The following is a 17,832-nucleotide window of genomic DNA, read 5'->3' as shown; positions in this document are numbered from 1 at the left end:
TCTGTGTCAGGTACTTTCCAGTCTTGGGGTGAGTGGGTTCCCTCCTCTCAAGGATGTTTTGATGGGAATTTGTGGAAAAATTAGGGGAGAGCTTTCTGGAAGAGGTGGTGCTTAGGCTGAAAACTGAGTCAATAGGGGTTAACTGGAGGAAGGAAGAGGAACACACCAAGCAGAGAAAAAAAGTACGGGCAAAGAGGCCCTGGGGCCCAGTGGCGCAGGTCAGAGGAGCTGACCTAATGAGGCTGGAGTCCTGAGGGAGGAGAGACATTCATTTTAGGGTTTTATTCAGGGTTCAAAGAGTCACCAAGCAGTCTAAGGAGGGACATGTCCTGTTTCATATTTAAAGCTCCCTCTGGCAGCTGTACAGAGACCGTTTGGGGCGAAAGAAGGCTGAGGACTCTGAAAGTGCAGACAGTGTGGGGTCAGGACACTTGAGACCCGGGAAAGGGGAGTGACAGCAGCATGGACCTGTGTAACAGACCGTTGAGTGGGCGGTCTCTGAGCTGGCCCAATTTAACCCCTTTACATTCAATGCATCACCACGATAATCCTACGGGGGCGTCCACTTTTACCCCCATTAGGCAGACAAGCCTACAGGCTCCGGGAGAAGACGACCCTGTGGGTTTCGCTTCTTCAGTTGGCCGCTGACCCTCTGGGCCTTGCGTCCTGTGTTCGCGCAGCCCTCCCGTTCTGCTCCTGCGGTGCACTCCCGCGCTGGCTGGATCTGCTCGGCGCGTCCCGAGTGGAAATTACCCCTTGGGTGGTTCCTCACTCCTCGGTGGCGCACCCGCGGGGAGGGTCCAGGCTGTAGCCGTTCAGTGCGCAGCCTGGGCTCCAGACCGGGAAACCGAGGCCCGGCGTGGCCAGCGGAGGCCAGTCCGGGGCGCGCGGCGGGGGCGGGGCGGGGGCGGGGCCGCGCTCGCGCCGGCGCCAATGGGCGGGAGCCCCCAGCCCCCGGCCCGCCGCGGCGTCCGGCCCGAGGGAGCCACAGCGGAGAGCGGCCGGCGGAGCACAGCCAGCCGAGCGGGCGGCGGCGCCATGGCGTGCGCAGGGCTGCTTACCGTGTGCCTGCTCCGGCCGCCCGCGGCCCCGCGGCCCCCTGCGTCCCCACCTGCCGCCGCCGCCGCCGGGCCCGCCGGACACGCGCTCTTCCAAGACGTGAGTGGGGCGCGGGCGGGGCGTCTCCCGGGCTCGCTGTCACCGTCTCCCGGCCCCGTCTCTGCTCCCGCATCTCGGTCTCAGTGCGTGTCTCCCTGACCCTGTCCCTCTCGCGATCTCTGACCCAGCTGTCCCTCTGTCCCTCGTCTTCCTTATTCCGATCTCGCTGCCTCCCGCGTCCCCAGTCCTGTCTCTTCATATCACTCCTTGTCTCTGCTCCAGTGTCGCTGTCCCTTTGCTGTCCCAAACCCCCAAACAATCTGTCTGGTGGGGGTGGGGACTGTCATCACAATTAAGATAGCAGTCACTGTTCCTGCTCTGTGGTGGCGCCTGGCCACATTAGGAGCCCTCTCCTGACCCTAGTAGTACTTCCAGAGCCCCTCTGACCCAAGGGCCAGAGGAGTCCCGCAGCTGGTAAAGGCTGCCCACAGCCATCCTCTGTGGTCTGGGTACCACTCCATGGGGCAGCAGGTGGCCCTGCAGCCCCCTTCTGTGAGTGTGGAGCAGCACTTCTGGGTCTCAGTCACTCCCTTTTACCCCTGTGCTCAGTCCCCACTCCAGAGGTCCCTACCAGTGGGAAAGACTGTAGTCCTGCCCCCTCCCCACAACCCCCAGTGACTCAGCACCTTGACCACAAACAGTTCTGACTGAAAGCTGATCCTCCTGCTTCTCAGGAACACCAAGGCCTGAGGGGATATGTCCATATTGAAGCAGGGGCATTACTGGGTGTGGCCCCAGGTGTCTGAATTCTCAATTTAGCTCCCTGCCCATATCTCCATCTACCCACCCAGGCCCCATTGGGCTGCTGTGTGATCCCAACCCTGTAGCATACCTTCTCTGATTCAGGCTAGGCATTAGATTGATTCTTTAGACCCACTGACCCTGAGGGGATCATCCAAAGGGAGTGAGGACTTGAAGCTATGAAGGCTCTCTGTCCAGGCTTTGGTCTGCATCTCTTTTTTAGGCCTACTGGGCGCCCTTTGCTGGGCTTTGGGGGACCTGAAAGTTTCTGGTCCCTGAGAGGCTGTCTTACTGCCTCTGGTGCCTTTCATCTCCGCTTCTCTGTAAATAAAATCTGCTGATCTTTGCCTCCCCACCCTCACCTCCCTCGGGCACTCACACACCTACCCACAGCCCTCACATAAAGTTGTCTCTGTGGGAAGCCATGGCCCTGAAAGGGTTAACCCTAGGCTGCTCCTTGGGACACTAGTGGGAAAACTGAGGTATGGCAAAGAAGGGAATGCACAGGCATGCAGGGGACCGGCTCAGAGGGCGAAGACTGGGGTGGACTGTGGGTGGCCAGAGTTGGGGTCTGGTTTGGATCCTTGGACTGCATCTTGACCCATCTCTGCACCTTCTTCAAGCGGGGACCATGCCAGGGGCTGATGCATCAGACAGAACTCAGACTGGCGTCCAGGTGTGTGGGAGGTGGGGTGCAGGAGCTGGCCTGGGGCACCCCATGGAGCCAGGCTCTGCAGGAGCAGGGAGCAAGCAGTGGGACCTGCTGTGCGCCCTTCCTGTGCCTCCCTTGTTGGAAAAGCACCTGCAGGCTGAGCTGAGCAGGCGGCTGGGGCAGGCTGAGCAGGAGGTAAGGCCAGGCAGCGGGGAGGCAGAGCAGCTGGGGCCCTGGGGTCCGGTGGCGCTTCCTGCTTCTTACCCCCACCCAGCTCCCACTCGTGTCCCTTTGTCCTCTAGGTTTTCCGCAGAGCAGACAAGAATGGTGAGTGTCGCTTTCCCTGGGACTCGGTGGTGAGTGGGAGTCCATCAGGGAGACTCAGGGGAGAGTTGGGGAATTGGGGGAGAATTTGAGTGGAGACAAATCTTGGGGGCCCTGAATCAGGAAATCAAATCAATGCATCTTTCCCGGAGGAAGTGCTATTCTGAGTCAAATTTGGAAGGGAGAGCAGAGGGAGAGTGGTTTGGGTAGAGGCTGGAAGTGGGGGCTTGTTTTCACGCAGTGCCCTGGCACAGGGTACTTCCGGTATGTGACCTGTGTTGCCTTGCCGGGCCAGGTGGATTGAGATTCCTCACCCATTTCACAGACAAAGGAGTAGAACCCTAGAGAGGGGAAGCAAGCTGCCTGAGGTCACACAGCCTTTAATTGGTGGTGATATGTGGTCCTAAATTCCGTGTGAGGGGCTCGGAAGGGTGGGATAATGGAGGCCCTGTGGGGTACTTCACCCAGATTTTTAGAGGTCTCACTTTCCATGTGACTTACCATCTAGATCCAGCGAGGGCTCAGAGGACACAAACCCAGCCTTTGGGCAAGGATACAAGTGGGGTCCAGTAATCTGAGTCAGCTCCTCCTGCCCCTGGTCCAGCCTAGTGCGCTGTAGGTTTGCTGCCTCTAGATGGCTGGGAACAGCCCCCTGTAGTGACCAGCCAGTGGAGGGTCTGAGCTGAGGGGGCCATTTTGCCTGGAGCTCCCCTCCCTCTGGGTCTTTACCTCCCCCCACACCCCCATGTTCCACCCTCCTTGAGATGGGGTAGTGTCCCCGCTCCTTGCTCCTTCTCCTTGGGTATTTTTTAATTGGTGGGAACCATTTGTCCCAACCCACTGACTGAGACACATGCCTGTAATTCCAGCAGCTCCAGAGGCCAAGGCAGGAGGATCATGAGTTCAAAGCCAGCCTCAACAACAGTGAGGCCCTAAGCAACTCAGAGAGACCCTGTCTAAACAAAACATAAAAATGGCTGGGGATGTGGCTCAGTGGTATAGCGCCCCTGATTCAATCCCCAGTATACCCCCAACCCTTCTCTCCCCCCCAAAAAAAGACACATCTCCCCTTTGATTGGAGCATTCCTTCTGGAGAGCCTCAGGCCTTACCACCCCTACTCCTGCTCCACAGCTCCCCCTCCCCATTTATTAGTGACTCTACATCATTCAGGCCGACTCTCTGGCATCTTTGAACATCCCACTCAACTGCACCGCTTGGCTTACCCTGTCCCCTAGGGACAGCATTTCCTCCAGAGCCAGCCTGAAGCTTCTTACAGAGTTCTAGGCCTCCCACTGGCTTCTCAGTGAAGGTTCTGGGTCCAGAGCACAGAAGTCCTTGTACCCAGGGTGAAGCTAGCCAGCCTCGGGGCCAGACACTCTGCCCTAAGTCCTCCCCAGCGAGATCAGGCTGTGCTGCAGTTGTGTCCGGGCTGATTTTTCATTTCCTCATTTGGCTAACATTGGATCCTCCCCTGTTCTGGGAACTCCAGTCCTTTTCTCCCAGCAGTCAGGGGCTAAACTCAGAGCCCATGGCACCTGGCTAGGTGGTTGTGAGATACTGGGAGGCCTGGAGGGGCTTGGACCTGGAGGCAGGGCATGATCCGGGCTCAGGGACACTGATGCTGTCCCTGCCCCTCCTAGATGATGGCAAGCTCTCATTTGAAGAGTTCCAGAACTATTTTGCCGATGGGGTTCTCAGCCCCGGGGAGCTACGGGAACTGTTCAGCAGCATTGACGGCTGTCCCACTGAGTGAGTGAGAGGGGGTGACTGAGCGTGGGTGGGTGCCAGGCCAGGTTGTCCCAGCCCCACTTTGTCCCCTACTGCCTCCGTTCTTTTTGGAGGACTGGGGTGGGTCGTGGGAAGAAAGGTGCCAGGGTTTGGTGCCAGCTTTACCCCCGCTTCCAGCCTTGCCTACCACGCTGCTTTCGGCTGGAACCCCAAAATAGACCTGAGTCACCACCTGTGGCTCAACCTCTTCATTCCCGCTTCCTGCAGGAACCAGAGGCTGCCTGGGGACAGCTGGGCTCCGCCTGCCTCCACTCGCCTCCACCCAGGGGTGCAGATGCACACACACACCCCTTCCCACATCTTCCCACGTGTGCTCCCACGTCTACACATCTTGGCAGGGCGAATGAGCTCCTCCCAGCTACCTCGCTCTGGTGCACACACATCGCACATGTATATGCCTTCCCTTCTCCTCAGGATAAAACTCCAGACTCTGGGTTGGCATGCGGGGCTCCCAAGACTTTGGCTGGACCCTTTGTCTGCAGCGCTCTCCCCCACTCACTGACCAGATACCCCAAATTCCTTGTCAGACTGAGTTGGGAGTCAGGGGTGGGGTGGGACATTCCAGTTTGCCAGGCCAGGCCTCAGGGTCTGAAGGGTGTCTTTTTTTTTCTCTGCAGCAATTTAGAAACAGAGAAACTATGTGGTGAGTAGGTGCATGTTTCCCAGGTCCCTGGGCAGGTGGATATGGTGAGGGGCTGTTGCTGGGTTCCTGATGGGACAGAAGGGGCTGGGTTCAGGATATGAGAACTGCTTGGTAGCTGGGGAACTCTAGGTGGCCAAATTCCCAATTGGGGAGCAGGGCTCAGAACTCATGAGCACCTCTTCTCCTTGCAGACTACTTCTCCAAACGCCTGGGTGTCTACCGGCCTGTGCTGGCTGCACTGGAGTCACTGAACCGTGCAGTACTCACTGCCATGGACGCCACCAAGCTGGTGAGTGGAGTGGCTGATGGTGGGTCCCCACATGGGTATCTGCTGTGCTTTGGACACTCTGTTGTCATGGCTCAAGCCTGCAGAGCTTCTCCCACTTAGTGGCTATGCCTCTTTGCCTCTCTGGACCTCAGTTTCCTCATCTGTCTGTACTTTTGTTGTGATAATTAAATGAGAATGAAGGCAGAGATTTTTGCATAAGTTTTGTTTTCTTTGTTCCCAGCACCCAGAACAAGGCCTTGCACACAGTGGGTGCTTTAGACCTGGAACAGCATTGCTGTTTTTGGTTTTGGCCAGACATAAATGCTGGGAACTTTCAAGCCAGAACCCAGTGGGCATGGGCTGGTTCATGGGGGGACGAGCTCATCATGCCCAAAGGCCTGTGCTGGTGCATGGAGCCATGGGGTCTTGCCCTAAGGACATATGTGAATAGGCAGGTATGTGTGTGGCATGTGTTTGTATGTGTGGACACCTTTGGGCAGAAGTGTAAACAGTGCTGACAGCTAGGGCTCCAAGTCCTTGGAGAGTGACTTCAAAAAAATAAGTCACCCCTCCCTTTATGTATTCTTCCCTCTCCCCCTGCAGTGCTGGGAGTCAAACTCAGGGCCTCAAGCATATAAGCAGGCAGCCACCTCTCCAGTCCTGTGCTCCTTTTAAGAAATGTCTCCCCTTCCTTTTGCCCAGCAGCTCCTCCAGTTGGGGCTGAGTGGGGAGGAGCAGTGAGCAGCTCTGGGAGAGTGCCCGATCCTGCCTTTTTAAATTATTTATTTTTCCTCTATTGGGGATTGAATCCGGGGCTCTGCACACGTTAGGCAAGTGCTGTATCTGTCAGCTACATCCTCAGTCCTCTGACCCCACTTTATACCAAAAGGGAAACTGAGATTCCAGAGTTTAAAAGATCACACAACTAGGGACAGAGTTTCTACTGATTGCTTTCATGTGACATAGCCTTGGGCCTGGCCTTGCAAATGGAAAGCTGGACTGACATTCTCTGAACTGGCAGTGGGTTGGGGGATTCAAACTGCGAATCAATGTGAGGGCCCAGTGGGTCCCATCTGCCCCCTCCTGACCCAGAAAGGGAGTGGAGTTGACCCACCTCCACATGATGAGCCTGCCAGCTCCAAACACTTGACATTCTTTATCTAGTCTCAAGGCTGATAGGACAGTGACTCAACCTAGAGCCAGTGTCCCTGCAGTCCCCAGGTTGCACCACCACCTCCTGGCAAACATGGCTCAGTTGAACACTTCGTGCACCAGCCTGGAGCCACATTCCTGGTACATGGCACGAGTCATCCAATCACACTGGAAGGAGCCCAAGGAGGCCACCATGGAGCCTCCAGTCCACACAGCTGAGCCACGCCCAGGGTTGGCCACCAGGTGGGGCCGTAAGGCGGGATAGCCGTGCCGCCGGCACTGACCCTCCAGCTCCAGGTCCAGGCGCTGAATGAAGCCAGGGAAAAGCGTGGAACCGCCGGCGAGCACCACAGTGTTGGCTAGCCCTGTTCGCAGTGTTGGGGGCATTTTCTGCAGTGCCTGGAAGGCCAGTGCAGCCAGTCCTGGCTCAGACTGGCCAAGCAGACACGGCTGGAAGATGGGTTCGGGGCAACAGAAACGCTCGCTGGTGATGCGCAGATAGCACCCCTTGCCCAAGCAGAAACTGGCCGGATGGTGGCGGGCAGGGTTACGGAGATCACCCTCGAAATCCAGCGACACATAGCAGCAGCGCTTCTTAAGCTGTGTGATCGTCTTGCGGGGCAAGGCCTGCACCCCGATGTTGGGACACGCTGTCACCAGCAGGTCTCGCAAGTAGCGCGACAAGGTGCTGCCTGCTACATCCTGCCGGAAAGTGGCCTTGTGCCACGAGTGACCCCCGTAGATGGGCGTGGCGTGGCACACGCCCGCGCCAGCCTCTACTGCCAGCCCGCTGAGCGCGCCGGAGGAACAGAGCGCCAGCAGCGCGGTGCTGGCCATGTGGCACGCGGGCACTGCCAGGGCCTCGAACAGCAGCTCAGCCGCTTTCTCGCGGTCCTCAGGTGGCGCCGATGGCGAGTTGCTCACCAGCACCGGCCACTGCTCCGGCAGCACTCGCAGGCCGCCCACCAGCAGGCGCTGCCAGAGCCCCTCCAGCGCCTCCCAGTCCACCACCACGCCATGCTTGATGGGGTGCGCCCGCGCCACGCCGCCCGCCAGCTCGCAGCCCAGCGTGCCTGGCTGCACGGACCGGTCCCAGCTGGGCACCAGACTGGAGCTCTTCAGTACTATGCGCGGCTCCTCCTCGCCCGCGAAGCCCGCCTTTGTGAAGCCCGAGCCCAGGTCCACCACCACGGCGACGTGGCCCAGGGAGTGCCGCCGGCGGACCCGGCGGCTGCGGGACGCAGACGCCACCTTCCGGCGAAGGCTCAGCCCTCAGAGACTCGGCCCGGCCCCAGAGCCTGGTCCGCCTGAGCCTCCAAGTCCTAGTTTTTCCCGCGCTGGATAATTGTCCCTCTCAGTCCGTGACTTCGTCCGCTGGCCGTGTGCCCCCCACCGCTTCGGGCAGAGTGGCCGCCTTCTTTTCTGCTCGTGGCTCCGCCCTAGGCCGGAGGCCCCGCCCTCAGCTCCAGGGTCTACCTCCGCTCCCGCGGAGTCCCAGCGGCGTCTGGGTTTGGCTGTCCTAGGTTGCAAGCTCCAGGCTCCTCCAGGCCCAGCACTTCCTCGGGACTCGTGTGGTCGCGCGGACCCGCCTCCTCGGGTCTTGCTGGGGTGGATGACGAGAGGGCCAGGCCAAATCCTTCTGGATACTGAGAAACTGATGGGAAAGCAGAGCTCAGGCAATGGAAGGCCCTTGTGGCAAGGCCATCAGGACATATATCCCCGCCCCCGTGGGGATGCTGGAGTCCTGGCTAACCCTTAAGCTCCAGGCAGTCTCCTGGCACCTCTCGCCTGGCTTGGCTAAAGAAGTTTCTCGTTGTGGAGGTGGGAGAGGACCGTCAGAGAAGAGAACTTGTATTGGGGCTCTTTGTGACCTCAGCACTGACTGAGCGTCTCTGGCCCCTCCCCCCAAGAAAACGCTGGGCCTATTTTCCTCTTCTGTCCAAGCCAAGGGCAGCGGTTTGGGCATTCATGTTCTGGCCTCAGCTGCCCAGCACAACGGAGTCTGATTCTTTCCCAAAATAGCTGAATTATCTGCTCTATTCGTGCCAGATGTACGGCCCTTTCACTTGCTAAAGAGAAAAAGTTTTTTTTTTTTTTTTTGGTTGGGGGGTAAACGGAATTGAACCCAGGGGCACTCAACCCCTGAACCACATCCCCACCCCAATTTTTTATTTTTATTTAGAGACAGAGTCTCACTGAGTTGCTTAGCGCCTTGATAAGTTGCTGAGGCTGGCTTTGAACATGCGGTCCTCCTGTCTCAGCCTCTTGAGCCACTGGGTGTGCACCACCAGGCAGGGCAACTAAAATAAGGATTTTATACTGAATCTTGTTTTATCTTATGGATACCAAGGATAAGGGTGAAATCAGTTTTCAGGAAGAGAGTCTGACCTCAGGGTTGAGGGGAACCAGAATGTGCAGTCTTTGTGCGGTTTTTATTCCTCTGAAGACTGGCTTTAGCCAGTCCACGTTCATGTAGAAGTCATTGTCCCTTACAGCTCCCAAATTTCAGTCCCAGAGAAGGGGCTGATAAAAGTCAGCTTGGGCTAGTCACGCACACAGGAGTGCAGTTATCCTGACTGTAACCATCTGGATGGCAGGAGAGTCAGTTCTCACAGTGTAGGGGCTGCTGTATGGGTCACGCAACCTCCTGTGATGTAGGCCTTCTGGAGGGGATGTCCCTTGTGTTGACAGTAACACAAATGTGTCTGTAGCAGAAGCTAGACCTGTGGCGCTAGTGAGCTGGGCTATCCCCAAAGGGGGCTTTCTGAGATTGGTCACCAGTGTGGGGTAGGAAGGCAGGCTGCAGATATGGCACTCTGGGGTGGCTTTATGGCCTGGAGCTGGGTTTGAGAACCAAGAGTGTGTGGGAGGAGAGGCAGCCCAGATTGTGCTGGGCCTCCTGTGATACATGAAGTGAGCTTCACGTGAGACCACAAGTGCTGATTTGGCTAGAGCAGGGATGAGGGGGCACCACTGAGAGGCCCTCAGAGGCTGGGGAGAAGACCTGCAGAGTCCCAGAGCGCAGTGGAGAACCAGTGAGACTTAGGAGGGAACTGCCCTAGACACTGTTTGGAAGCAGTCTTTGGTGAAATGTGAGAAGGGACAGTACAGAGTAGGGACAAGGGATGAATCTGAGGTGCCTTGGGAGTCATGGAGCACAATGGGGGTAGGAGTGATGGCTCAGAGGCCCAGGGACGCCAGCTCCTACTCCTGGCTGCTCCCACAGGCAGAATCTGCGTCTCAGGCCTCACCCATCTGCCTGGGGATCCTTGCTGTTCTCCCTGGGGTGCTGCCTATCTGCCGGGACCTCTCCCTCTGCCTGAGGAAGATTCCTGAATGCCAGGGACTCTTGGAGATGTCAGGCCTTTGCTGGAAACAGGTCCTTCCAGCGTAGCCAAGACCGGATTTGCCAGAGTCTACCTACTTTGAGCTTGCAAGACCTGGCAGGGTCTGATTAGGGTCTGGAGTGTCGTCGGAAAGAGTTTTGACCCTTGTGTCACAAGCAAGTGCCCCAGCTCCAGGCCATCGGCGGTGACTGCATCGGCTAAACTCTCGTTCACCCCTGCCCCTGTAGCCCGGGACAGAACCAGCAGACTCCGGAGTTGTTCTGCGCTCTTTATTGGGCTGGATCCCGGGCCGGGGCAGGGCGGGGCCCCCGCTCAGGGCCTCGGGCGAGGGCAGCGGCGCCGCTTGCGGGGCTGCTCCTCGCCAGGGTCGCCCTCGCCGTCCGCCTCGCTCTCGGTCAGCAGGCGCGCGTACAGCCGCTGCCAACCCTGCGCGGCCTTGGCCCCGCCTCCGGGTCCGCCCCCCGATCCGGCCCCGCTCCCCGCGCGGCGCCCCTCCTCCTGCAGCCGCGCGTCCAGCAGCAGCAGCAGGACCAGGATTTTCTTCATCTCTCTCGCGCGCGCGCCTTCGCGCGTCTCAGCGCAGTCACCCGCCCCTCGCAGCATGGGCGCCGCCGCCGGGGCGCCGGATGCGTTTTCACCCGACCGGCCGGGCCGTGCGCCAGGGCCCGCCGCCGCCGCCGCCGCCGCCGCCGCCTCGGCCAGCTGCTGCCGCTTGTCCAGCGGGAAAAGCAGCACGATCTTGGTCTGGGGGTGAGGAAACTAGGGCACAGGAAGGTGAAGGTGGTTGAGAAGTCTCTTTTGAGAATCCCAAAGTGGGTGGCACAGGGCCTGGCACATGGGCGGGAGGGAAGGTCGCGCCTGCGGAGGAGCGCACCACCCTCCAGAGCCCGTCTCCTCCCAGGAACTGTTATATTTCTGGGACCTTTGTCATCTTGCCACGCGTGGGAGTGCGGGGACCCCATCGGGTCCTGGGAAGGCGCACCCGTGTGTCCCCACTAGAGGCAGGGACCTTCCCCACCCCACTGGCTTGCCGCGACCCCGCCATCCCCTCTGGAAGCCCTCACCCGCCCCAGACCGACCTACTGCCGGTCCCTGCCTCCCCTCCAGCCTTGATGCCTGGGGCTCTCACCCACCTCAGCCTGGTCAAGGGCCTCTCCCCAGGTGAAGAGGGGGAAAGTGGTATGTTTTGAGCCTGCGGTCTGGAGAGAGGGCGAAGGGAATTCCCTGTGTCACAGCCACAGTGGTACCAACGAGGGCTACTTCCTCATGCCTGACCTCCAGGCCCATTTTTGTCCAGGGTCGGGGGAACCCCACTTCTGTCCATCTTCCTGGGCTCACAGATCTTGTAGACCCTTCTAGGTTTTGGAACCCTTGCCCTCCCTTCTGGGCTTTCAGGAGCCCCACACCCACCCATGTGGACTTCTGGAACCTCTGTCCTCTGGAGGGATGCTGTAACCCCTCTAGGACTTCTGCCCACAGGCCCACACTTAGAGCATCCCCTCCTGTCCAGGACTTCCTATTCCCACCCCCTACTTGTTCCCCCACCTCCCCAAACTCACACTTGGCTTCTTCCGCTGGAGGTGGCTGGAGAACTGTTTCCGCCGGCCCTTGTCCATGTCCGGTGGCCTCTCCTTGTGGGCCTGCTTGGGTGCTTTGGTCCTCTTGTGGGAACTGTTGTTTCCCATGGTAGGGCTGATTACCACTGGGGGCCACAGCCCATGCTGCCTCTGCCCTGCCCTCTGACCTGGGGCCCTGCAGGGGGGTGGGGTATAGGAGGGAAGCTACATTGTGACCTCATGGGTCCACCTCACCAGCTGGACTCCAACCTCCTGCTCTCAGAACCTCCAGGTGAATCTGGGCTCCATTCACACTGTCTGTGACCTCTGATCTTGATTTCCCAGCTGTAAAACTGGGCAAATGATCATCAATGAAGCAGTGCTTGTAAGGAGCTTGGTGGTGAGTGGAAAGGCATTTCTGTGGCTTGGCTTTGAAATCTGGCCCTGTCACTAACTAGCTGTGTGACCTTGACTGAAGAAATCAATCTCTCTAGACTTCAATCTTCTCATCTGCAAAATAGGGTCGGTTATAGTTCCTGTAAATTGTTATGAAGGTTAAGTGGAATTATTCCTAGGATAGTGCCTGACACGGAGTGGGTGCTTGAGCCAGCTAAGTTTTTTGATTCCAAGTCACGGAAACTGATCAAATATCTTCAGCACCGAAAGGGAGTTCATTGGAAGGATTTCATGCAGACAGAAACACTAGCCTAAGAAAAATATGACTCCATCCCTCTTTCTCCAGGACTCCTGTCATGGGTGTGTGTGTGAGAGAGAGAGAGAGAGAAATAGATATGGGGCTGAGGAATTCTCAAAACATCTGTGACTGCTGGGTCACAAGTGGGCAGATTCCTTATTAGCAGTATATTTGACAAATATCGACAGTTCTCCTGGTATTGAAACTCTTGTGCCAGGTACTGGGCCCAGTCCTATGTAGGAATTAACCGAGGTAGGCTCCCAGTAGCTCAGTGGGATGAGACTTCTCACTCCTGTTTATAGCTGAGGAAACTAGGGCACAGGAAGGTGAAGGTGGTTGAGAAGTCTCTTTTGAGAATCCCAAAGTGGGTGGCACAGGGCCTGGCACATGGTCAGACTGGGAGGAGGTGCTGGCCTGTGTGTGTGCCCGCTCACGCGTGGGGGTGTGTGTGTTGTGTACAAGTCAACAGGTTATCTTGTATTGGTAACTCCAGAGAGCATGTGGTGACCTTTGGTGGCAAGGTTGAATGAATGAGTACATGTGTGGACACATGTAGATTGCAAGTTTGGGGCCAGCTGGGTCAATATGGGGCCACATCACACCATCATCTTGCACCATGTGCCAAACTAGCCCTTGGATGCCTGTGACCACCACTACCAGCCCCACCCTGTCACCCTGTGTGATTATGATGGGGCCTCACTAGCCATGCTGCCCAAGGTGGTGGGCCCAAGAGGAAGAGAATTTGAGATCCAAAAGGGCCCAGCACCCCAGCTGCCAGCTGCTCCCTGTGGGCTGGCCTCCCAAGTCCCAGCAGGAGAGGCCAGGGCTGGACAAGGAAGGGTCCAGGCCCTCCCTGCCCTGAGTCTCGGTGCCCCACTGTTTGGGCCAGGTCTGATGCTCCCCCTCTTTACACTCCTCTATTACCCGGATGGGCATAAGGCAGCCAACCAGGGAGGCGGCTCACCACTCGGAAATACCTGCTCAGGGCTCAGAGATGCTGTCCACTTCCTCTCTGCCCACAGGAGTATGAGCAGGCCTCCAAGGTGGACCAGTTTGTGACACGTTTCCTGCTGCGGGAGACGGTGGGCCAGCTACAAGCTCTGCAGAGCTCACTGGAGGGAGCGTCGGAAACCCTGGAGGTCCAGGCCTGTGGCCTGCGGTATGTGAGGGCCTTGCCAGCCTGGGGTCCAGCGCAGGAATGCCCATTGTCCCTGCATTCCAGACCCCTGGTGTCATCACATTCTATAGCTCCACATCATGGAGCCCCAAGTCTTGGGCAGGGAGGGGTGAGGAGGGGTAGCTGCTCTGAGGAGACCTTTGCCCACTGAAGCCAGGTTCTCTCTGGGAACCCCAGTCCTTGGCCCAAGGTTCTGGGGGCCGCAGGCTGACCCTCCACTTCCCCAGGTCAAGTGAACAGAATGTGGAAGTGCAGAGCAGGCCCCGTGGCAGCCGGCGGGCAGGACGCAGGGCCCTGAGGAACGTCAGTCGGTCACCGTCCTGGTCTCCTGGCTCCTCTGACATAGGTGTGCCTGGGGTAGGGTGGGAGGCCTGGCTGCATGGGGTCCAGGGCAGGCGTGGCACCTCTGTGTCCATAGTGCCTGCTCCTCCATTGCTCCAGTGGCCTCCCAGCCTCTGGGACCCACAGCTGACCCTGGCCTGGCCTCCACCCCAGGACGGAGCTCAGAGGCGGAGATGCAGTGGCGGCTCCAGGTGAACCGCCTCCAGGAGCTCATAGACCAGTTGGAGTGTAAAGTGAGTGGCCCTGTGGTCAGCACCCTTGGGGAGCATCCCTGGCATCCGCCCAGGCACACTTGCCAGGGGCTCAGCCCCCATTCTGTGTCCCTTACAGGCCCCCCAGCTGGAGCCCCTGCATGAAGAGGACCTTGCTAATGGTCCTGACTCGGTGAGCCTGGGCAGAGGAAGCTGCTGGGTGCTAGGGAGTAGGGGTGCTCATGAAGTGAGGACTTTATGGAGCCCACCCTCTGCTGTCATATGTGCCCCATTCCCCAGGTCTGGCCAGCAGGTGCTGGGTTCTGGTCCTTGCTATATAATCCTGCAGAAATCACTGCCTCTCTAACTAGACACAGTGGCACATGCCTGTAATTCTAAAGACTCAGGAGGCTGAGACAGGAGGATCACAAGTTTGAGGCCAGCCTCAGCAATTTAGCCAAAATGGGGAGAGTCTGAGGATATACTTCAATGGTAGAGTGCCCCTGGGTTAAATCCTACAGAAAAGAAACCACTGCTCTCTCAGTGTTAGCTTTCGTTCACTTATACTTCTGAAAGTCACGTCTGGGGCAGTGGATAGAAACTGAGGGGGACAGTGGATAGAAACTGAGGGGGACAGTGGATAGAAACTGAGGGGGACAGTGGATAGAAACTGAGGGGGACAGTGGATAGAAACTGAGGGGGACAGTGGATAGAAACTGAGGGGGACAGTGGATAGAAACTGAGGGGGGCAGAAGAAAGTGGTGGCATTCTGCAGAACAGGGGTACAATGGCTGGGTTAAGGCTATGATCTTGGAGGATAGAGTCAGAGACGCCGAGGGGCTTGTTGGCGGCAGGGACATAACCCCAGTGTGAGCCAGTGGGATGGGCCCAGGCCAGGAAGGGCAGAGTCCTCCCCCTGGGCCTGCCCTACTCAGCTGACCAGATGCCTCTCTCATCAGCACATCCTCGTCGCCCAGAGGCAGGTGCAGGTGGCAGAGGAAGCCCTGCAGGACTTCCACCGGGCCCTGTGCTGCTACGTGGACTTCACCAGAGCCCAGAGCCACTGTCTGCAGTGAGTCTCTGCCAGCTGGTGGGACAGCTGAGGTGGGGCGGGGATGCATGAGAGGGATATTGGGCTGGGCGTCCTGGGCGGGGTCCTGTGAGGTCTGGCACGGTGGCCCTGGCCTGGCCTGGTCTCTCTGGCCCCACAGTGTATCCGCTCAGAAGCTGCTGGGCAGCGCCTCCTTCAGTCTGTACGAGTTCTGGCGGGATGAAGCCTCCTGGAGAAGGTATGCAGTCCTCTGCTGGCTGATTCTGAGGTGGCCTGAGCCGCCAGGTCCGCCTTCAAGCCCTGCCCTCAAGCCCTGCCCTCCCAATCACTGGAGTGTGACCTCAGCTGAGCTACCCAAGCCAGCTGAGCACATCGCCTCCATTTTAAAATGGGGGCAATGGCAGTCCAGCCTCCAGGGGCAAAATCCGATGTGTAAGGACCTGAATGCAGAGCTGAGGAGGGAGAGCGGGAGGCCCCCTCCCAGAGCCTCTCTCTCTCACACACACACTCCAGAATGCAGTGCCAGGTACACAGGAGGCGCTCAGTGAGCGACACTGTTGCTGTGTGCCACGTGCACCCTATTGGGGCCTCATACATTCAGCGAAGCAGACACTCTGACCTCCTCCACGGAGGAGTGAGGCCCAGCCATTATGGGAAAGGTCAGGATCTAAATCAGGCAGCAAAATGTGGTGGGGGGACCCAAGAGCACGTGACCCTGATCCTGGAGCAGATGGATTCAGTCTTGGTCCCCTCCACGGCTGTCCCCAGGCACCAGCAGTCACCCTGCAGCAAGGCCTTCCAGCGCATCCTCATCGACCACCTGCGGGCTCCAGACACCCTCACCACGGTGTTCTTCCCAGGTGGGCGGCAGCCCACAGGGTCTCCACAGCCCTGGGACCCCCCTGGGGGGCAAGGGGCCCCTGATGGCTCCTGACCCCCCGACCTCTGACCCACAGCCTCCTGGTGGGTTATGAATAACAACTGAGCCTGACCTGCTTAAGCTGATGACCCTGAGGCCCTGCCTGTCTCCTTCTAGAGTCTTCTGCACTGGTCAACTCAACACTAAGACCAAGGATGCTGCCTTCTCCTGGAAGCCCCAGGGCCTGGCCCGCTGGGAGGCTCAGCCCAGGGATCCGGGACTGGGCTGCTTGCTATTTACTATTTATTAGTGTGAATTCTGGTCCCCTCTGCCCCTGCGTTGCTGTGACCAGCCAGGTCCCTTCCCTCTCTGGCTGCCTAGTGGCATCCTGCTTCCTTCCTGCTGTCTTGGGGCCAGGCTTCTGCTCTTCCCCAAACAGCAGCAGAACCAGGGCTGAGCTCAGGGACCCCCAACCCCTCATACCTCAACTCCTGAGGTTGGGCCAGATCAGTATGGGGTAGGGACTTGGGTGTCCCCATCACCCTCCTGGGCCAGCACCAGACTTCCATCCAGCACCCACTACACCATGGACCTCTGGAGGAACCTGGGCTGGTCCACATTTGCATATCATTTGCATAGCATTTGCATGCTTACAACCCATCCATTCTCAGGGCACTATGGGAAGCCCCCAAGGTGACCTTGCCAAGTAGCAATAATTTGGGCTTAGAGTCACCTGCTGTCCCCAGAGACTTCTGAACCCCAGCCCACGACCCCAGCACAGAGGCAATAAAAGCAGCGGTCACCTCTCACATTGCCTCCTCTCTCCTGTGTGGTGACAGGACCCTGCGCCTCCCTGACCAGAAACTCAGGGCAGGATACCTGTCTTCAAAATCGGTCCATTCCAGACTGGGAGTGCAGCTCAGTGTAAAGTGCTTGCCTGGCATGCCTGAAGCCCTGGATTGGATTCCCAGCACCAGGAAAAAAAAAAAAGAAAAAAAAAATTTAGTCCATTCCTGTAGCAGGGATTGGTGGTACACACCTATAATCCCAGCTACTCAGGAGGCTGAGACAGGAGGACTACAAGTTTGAGGCTACCCTGGGCAAAACTTAGGGAGACCCTGTCTCAAAATAAATTTTAAAAAGAACTGGGGATGTAGCTAAGAGGTGGAGTCCCTCTGGGTCAGTCCCCAGTGCTAAAAAAGCAAATACCCTCAGCTGATTCCTGTCTGGAGTGTTGCACCTTCAGAGTGGATGCTTCACCAGAGCTGGTACAGGTTTTCTTGGTCCAGGCCCCTGTGTCCTTTGGGCCCTGGCTTTGGGGCCCTGCCTGGGAAAAGGAGTGACATGGTCCAAAATCCAATGGGAGTTGTAGCTTTACCCCACAGAGACCTTCCCAGGTCTCAGAGACTTGGCTGGATTCCTGGGGAAGACCTGGCCTGACACGACCTCCTCTGCCAGGCTTGCCACCACCACTGCCACCTGACACAGCAGATCCAGGAGGATAACGGCCAAGTCACAGAAGGACCAGTCACAGAGGGACCCCCTTGGTGGAAGGGACTGGGTAGCAGGGATTGGTGGTACATACTCCCTATAAAGGGGGAGGCGTGTGGCACCCCAAGAGCATAGGATGGCATCTGACCTGGTCTGGGGTCTTGGGGTCAAGAGTTTTCTAGGCAGACCAAGAGGCTCGCCTGGGCTTTGAGTGGGAGGGGCGGGGGCCCCCTGAGCTGAGGGAAGCCCAGCAGCGGGCTGAGGCCAGGGACAGGGGAGTGAGCCAGGTGTAGCCAGGGAGGCAGGGCCCCAAAGGTGCTTCATCCTGAGGAGGCCATGGGAGGTGTTGAGCCAGGGTTGGTAGCTGGGGGACTGGCATTTTACCAGTGTTCCTGAA

At 58.2% G+C, this 17,832-nt stretch overlaps 3 protein-coding genes across 4 annotated transcripts; 1 reads left to right on the top strand and 2 right to left on the bottom strand.

Moving 5' to 3' along the window:
- The first annotated feature begins 975 nt into the window (after nt 1-975).
- Nucleotides 976-16,753, top strand: Necab3 (N-terminal EF-hand calcium binding protein 3). Of its 2 annotated transcripts, none has more exons than XM_076849052.1 (13): nt 976-1,158; nt 2,854-2,878; nt 4,517-4,625; nt 5,282-5,307; nt 5,499-5,596; nt 13,347-13,483; nt 13,729-13,847; nt 13,997-14,076; nt 14,174-14,227; nt 14,994-15,106; nt 15,246-15,323; nt 15,854-15,945; nt 16,122-16,753. In XM_076849052.1, exons 1-13 carry the CDS (start codon nt 1,039-1,041, stop codon nt 16,463-16,465), a joined length of 1,395 nt encoding a protein of 464 aa, XP_076705167.1. In that variant the 5' UTR covers nt 976-1,038; the 3' UTR covers nt 16,466-16,753. The 2 variants fall into 2 exon arrangements, with proteins under 2 accessions (XP_076705167.1, XP_076705168.1); XM_076849053.1 differs by having other exon boundaries at nt 16,042-16,212.
- Nucleotides 6,827-7,564, bottom strand: Actl10 (actin like 10). The gene has a single exon (XM_076849050.1). The coding sequence runs from the start codon at nt 7,562-7,564 to the stop codon at nt 6,827-6,829; it is 738 nt and encodes a 245-aa protein (XP_076705165.1).
- On the bottom strand, nt 10,330-11,927 carry C3H20orf144 (chromosome 3 C20orf144 homolog). The gene is made up of 3 exons (XM_076851703.1): nt 11,634-11,927; nt 11,208-11,273; nt 10,330-10,833 (listed from the first exon to the last, which is right to left on the bottom strand). Exons 1-3 carry the CDS (start codon nt 11,757-11,759, stop codon nt 10,387-10,389), a joined length of 639 nt encoding a protein of 212 aa, XP_076707818.1. The 5' UTR covers nt 11,760-11,927; the 3' UTR covers nt 10,330-10,386.
- Nucleotides 16,754-17,832: the final 1,079 nt, after the last annotated feature.

The sequence above is a fragment of the Callospermophilus lateralis genome, chromosome 3, assembly GCF_048772815.1.
Source record: "Callospermophilus lateralis isolate mCalLat2 chromosome 3, mCalLat2.hap1, whole genome shotgun sequence".
Classification (NCBI taxonomy): domain Eukaryota; kingdom Metazoa; phylum Chordata; class Mammalia; order Rodentia; family Sciuridae; genus Callospermophilus; species Callospermophilus lateralis.
This window is presented reverse-complemented; position numbering and strand designations above follow the sequence as displayed.

What these genes read in the sequence shown, in the direction of transcription:
- Necab3 (XM_076849052.1), top strand. Translation starts at nt 1,039, where the DNA reads ATGGCGTGCGCAGGGCTGCTTACCGTGTGCCTGCTCCGGCCGCCCGCG. An exon ending in TCCTGGCTCCTCTGACATAG is followed by an intron (nt 13,848 to 13,996) that starts GTGTGCCTGGGG and finishes CCTCCACCCCAG; the next exon opens with GACGGAGCTCAGAGGCGGAG. An exon ending in GATGAAGCCTCCTGGAGAAG is followed by an intron (nt 15,324 to 15,853) that starts GTATGCAGTCCT and finishes GGCTGTCCCCAG; the next exon opens with GCACCAGCAGTCACCCTGCA.
- Actl10 (XM_076849050.1), bottom strand. Translation starts at nt 7,564, where the DNA reads ATGGCCAGCACCGCGCTGCTGGCGCTCTGTTCCTCCGGCGCGCTCAGC.
- C3H20orf144 (XM_076851703.1), bottom strand. Translation starts at nt 11,759, where the DNA reads ATGGGAAACAACAGTTCCCACAAGAGGACCAAAGCACCCAAGCAGGCC. An exon ending in TCCAGCGGAAGAAGCCAAGT is followed by an intron (nt 11,274 to 11,633) that starts GTGAGTTTGGGG and finishes CCCTCTCTCCAG; the next exon opens with ACCGCAGGCTCAAAACATAC. An exon ending in AGGCCCTTGACCAGGCTGAG is followed by an intron (nt 10,834 to 11,207) that starts GTGGGTGAGAGC and finishes CCTGTGCCCTAG; the next exon opens with TTTCCTCACCCCCAGACCAA.